The 1,148-nt window shown below is 36.1% G+C and overlaps 2 protein-coding genes across 3 annotated transcripts in view; both read right to left on the bottom strand.

The window, feature by feature from the left end:
• The window catches only part of LOC116846128 (lysyl oxidase homolog 3A-like), a 33,001-nt gene that overhangs the window by 10,717 nt on the left and 21,136 nt on the right, over positions 1-1,148 (bottom strand). The window contains exon 5 of the mRNA XM_032819604.1: positions 383-680. Within this exon, the coding sequence (XP_032675495.1) occupies positions 383-680 (298 nt within the window). The remainder of the gene's footprint in view (positions 1-382; positions 681-1,148) is intronic.
• The window catches only part of LOC116846125 (lysyl oxidase homolog 2A-like), a 9,277-nt gene continuing 8,778 nt past the window's right edge, over positions 650-1,148 (bottom strand). For both annotated transcript variants that reach the window (XM_032819601.1, XM_032819602.1), the window contains exon 4: positions 650-798. The gene's annotated coding sequence lies outside the window, so the exon portion shown is untranslated. The remainder of the gene's footprint in view (positions 799-1,148) is intronic.

The following is a 1,148-nucleotide window of genomic DNA, read 5'->3' as shown; positions in this document are numbered from 1 at the left end:
ATATATATAAGAGAAAATATATATATATATATATATATATATATATATATATATATATATATATACCAAATATATATATGGAAGTAACTTTCTACCTCCATATATAAGTGTTAATATTTTTTTGAAACACTCTATATTCTATTCTATATTCTCTATCCTGTTTATGTCAAATAATATTCTGTTTATGTAATACACGGAAATTATAACGATTCGCTTCTTCTTCAGTAACAAGTAACAGTAATGAGACACTTTTAAATAAGAATTCTCTCAACTTTGGGGCTTAATAATATTAACAAACATCGAATATTCGGGCTACGTGAAAATTTCGCGTACGTATATATCGCACCACGTGACCGACTCGACACGGTCACGTAATACTTACATGTGACACATGTGCCATTCCCAAAGATGCTTGGGTATAGCCGGGCGGAAGTCCGCGGTGCCCGCGTTCAGAATCCTCGCCGTGAACCGCAACAGCCGTCTGGTCTCCAGATACCAGTTTGCGGAGTCCTTTTGCACTTTGTAGGCCTGCGAGGCCACGCAATTTTCCTCCATCGCGCATTGCAACAAATACAGCTGGCGATCTTCCAGATGCGCGGTGCGCATCAGCTCGATGTGATCGAACACGAGATCAGCCATCTCGCGTTGGCACACCACGCCAGCTATGTTTTTCGCTATTCCTGAAATCGCCGTCGGGTCGCGGTCACTCTCGCGATACCGTTTGATTTCGATTTAGTGTGAAAAAAGACCTGTCCCAACAAATCGAGTTGAATAAACTCAATTTCGGAGTTGCGTACACTGAGAGAGAAAAAATGTTTAACAGATAAAAGTTACTCGGTGGATATTAACAACATTTGTTTACACTAATATTGTACATTAAAAACAAATTTTTTGCGGACAATATGTTTTCCTAACACTGTAACTTTTCATGGAAGTAATAGTTTAATCTTTTTAGATAAAAGAGAGAATTTAGATTGAAGTAAATATATATTATTAATTGTGCGAATAAATATTTTTTATTGTTTGGAAATTTTCTCAGTATATAGCCAACTAGGTAAATTTTTTAGCAAAATTCGTGTTGTTTTCATTTTTTGTTAGTATACAAAACAAGCTCGAAATATAGTTCCACGAAGCGATCATTAAAGCGG

This window comes from Odontomachus brunneus, unplaced genomic scaffold, assembly GCF_010583005.1.
Source record: "Odontomachus brunneus isolate Ranch 3 - 2012 unplaced genomic scaffold, Obru_v1 Obru_scaffold_060, whole genome shotgun sequence".
Taxonomy (NCBI): Eukaryota; Metazoa; Arthropoda; class Insecta; order Hymenoptera; family Formicidae; genus Odontomachus; species Odontomachus brunneus.
Note: the sequence above shows the minus strand (reverse complement) of the source record. Positions and strands in the feature narration are given on the sequence as shown.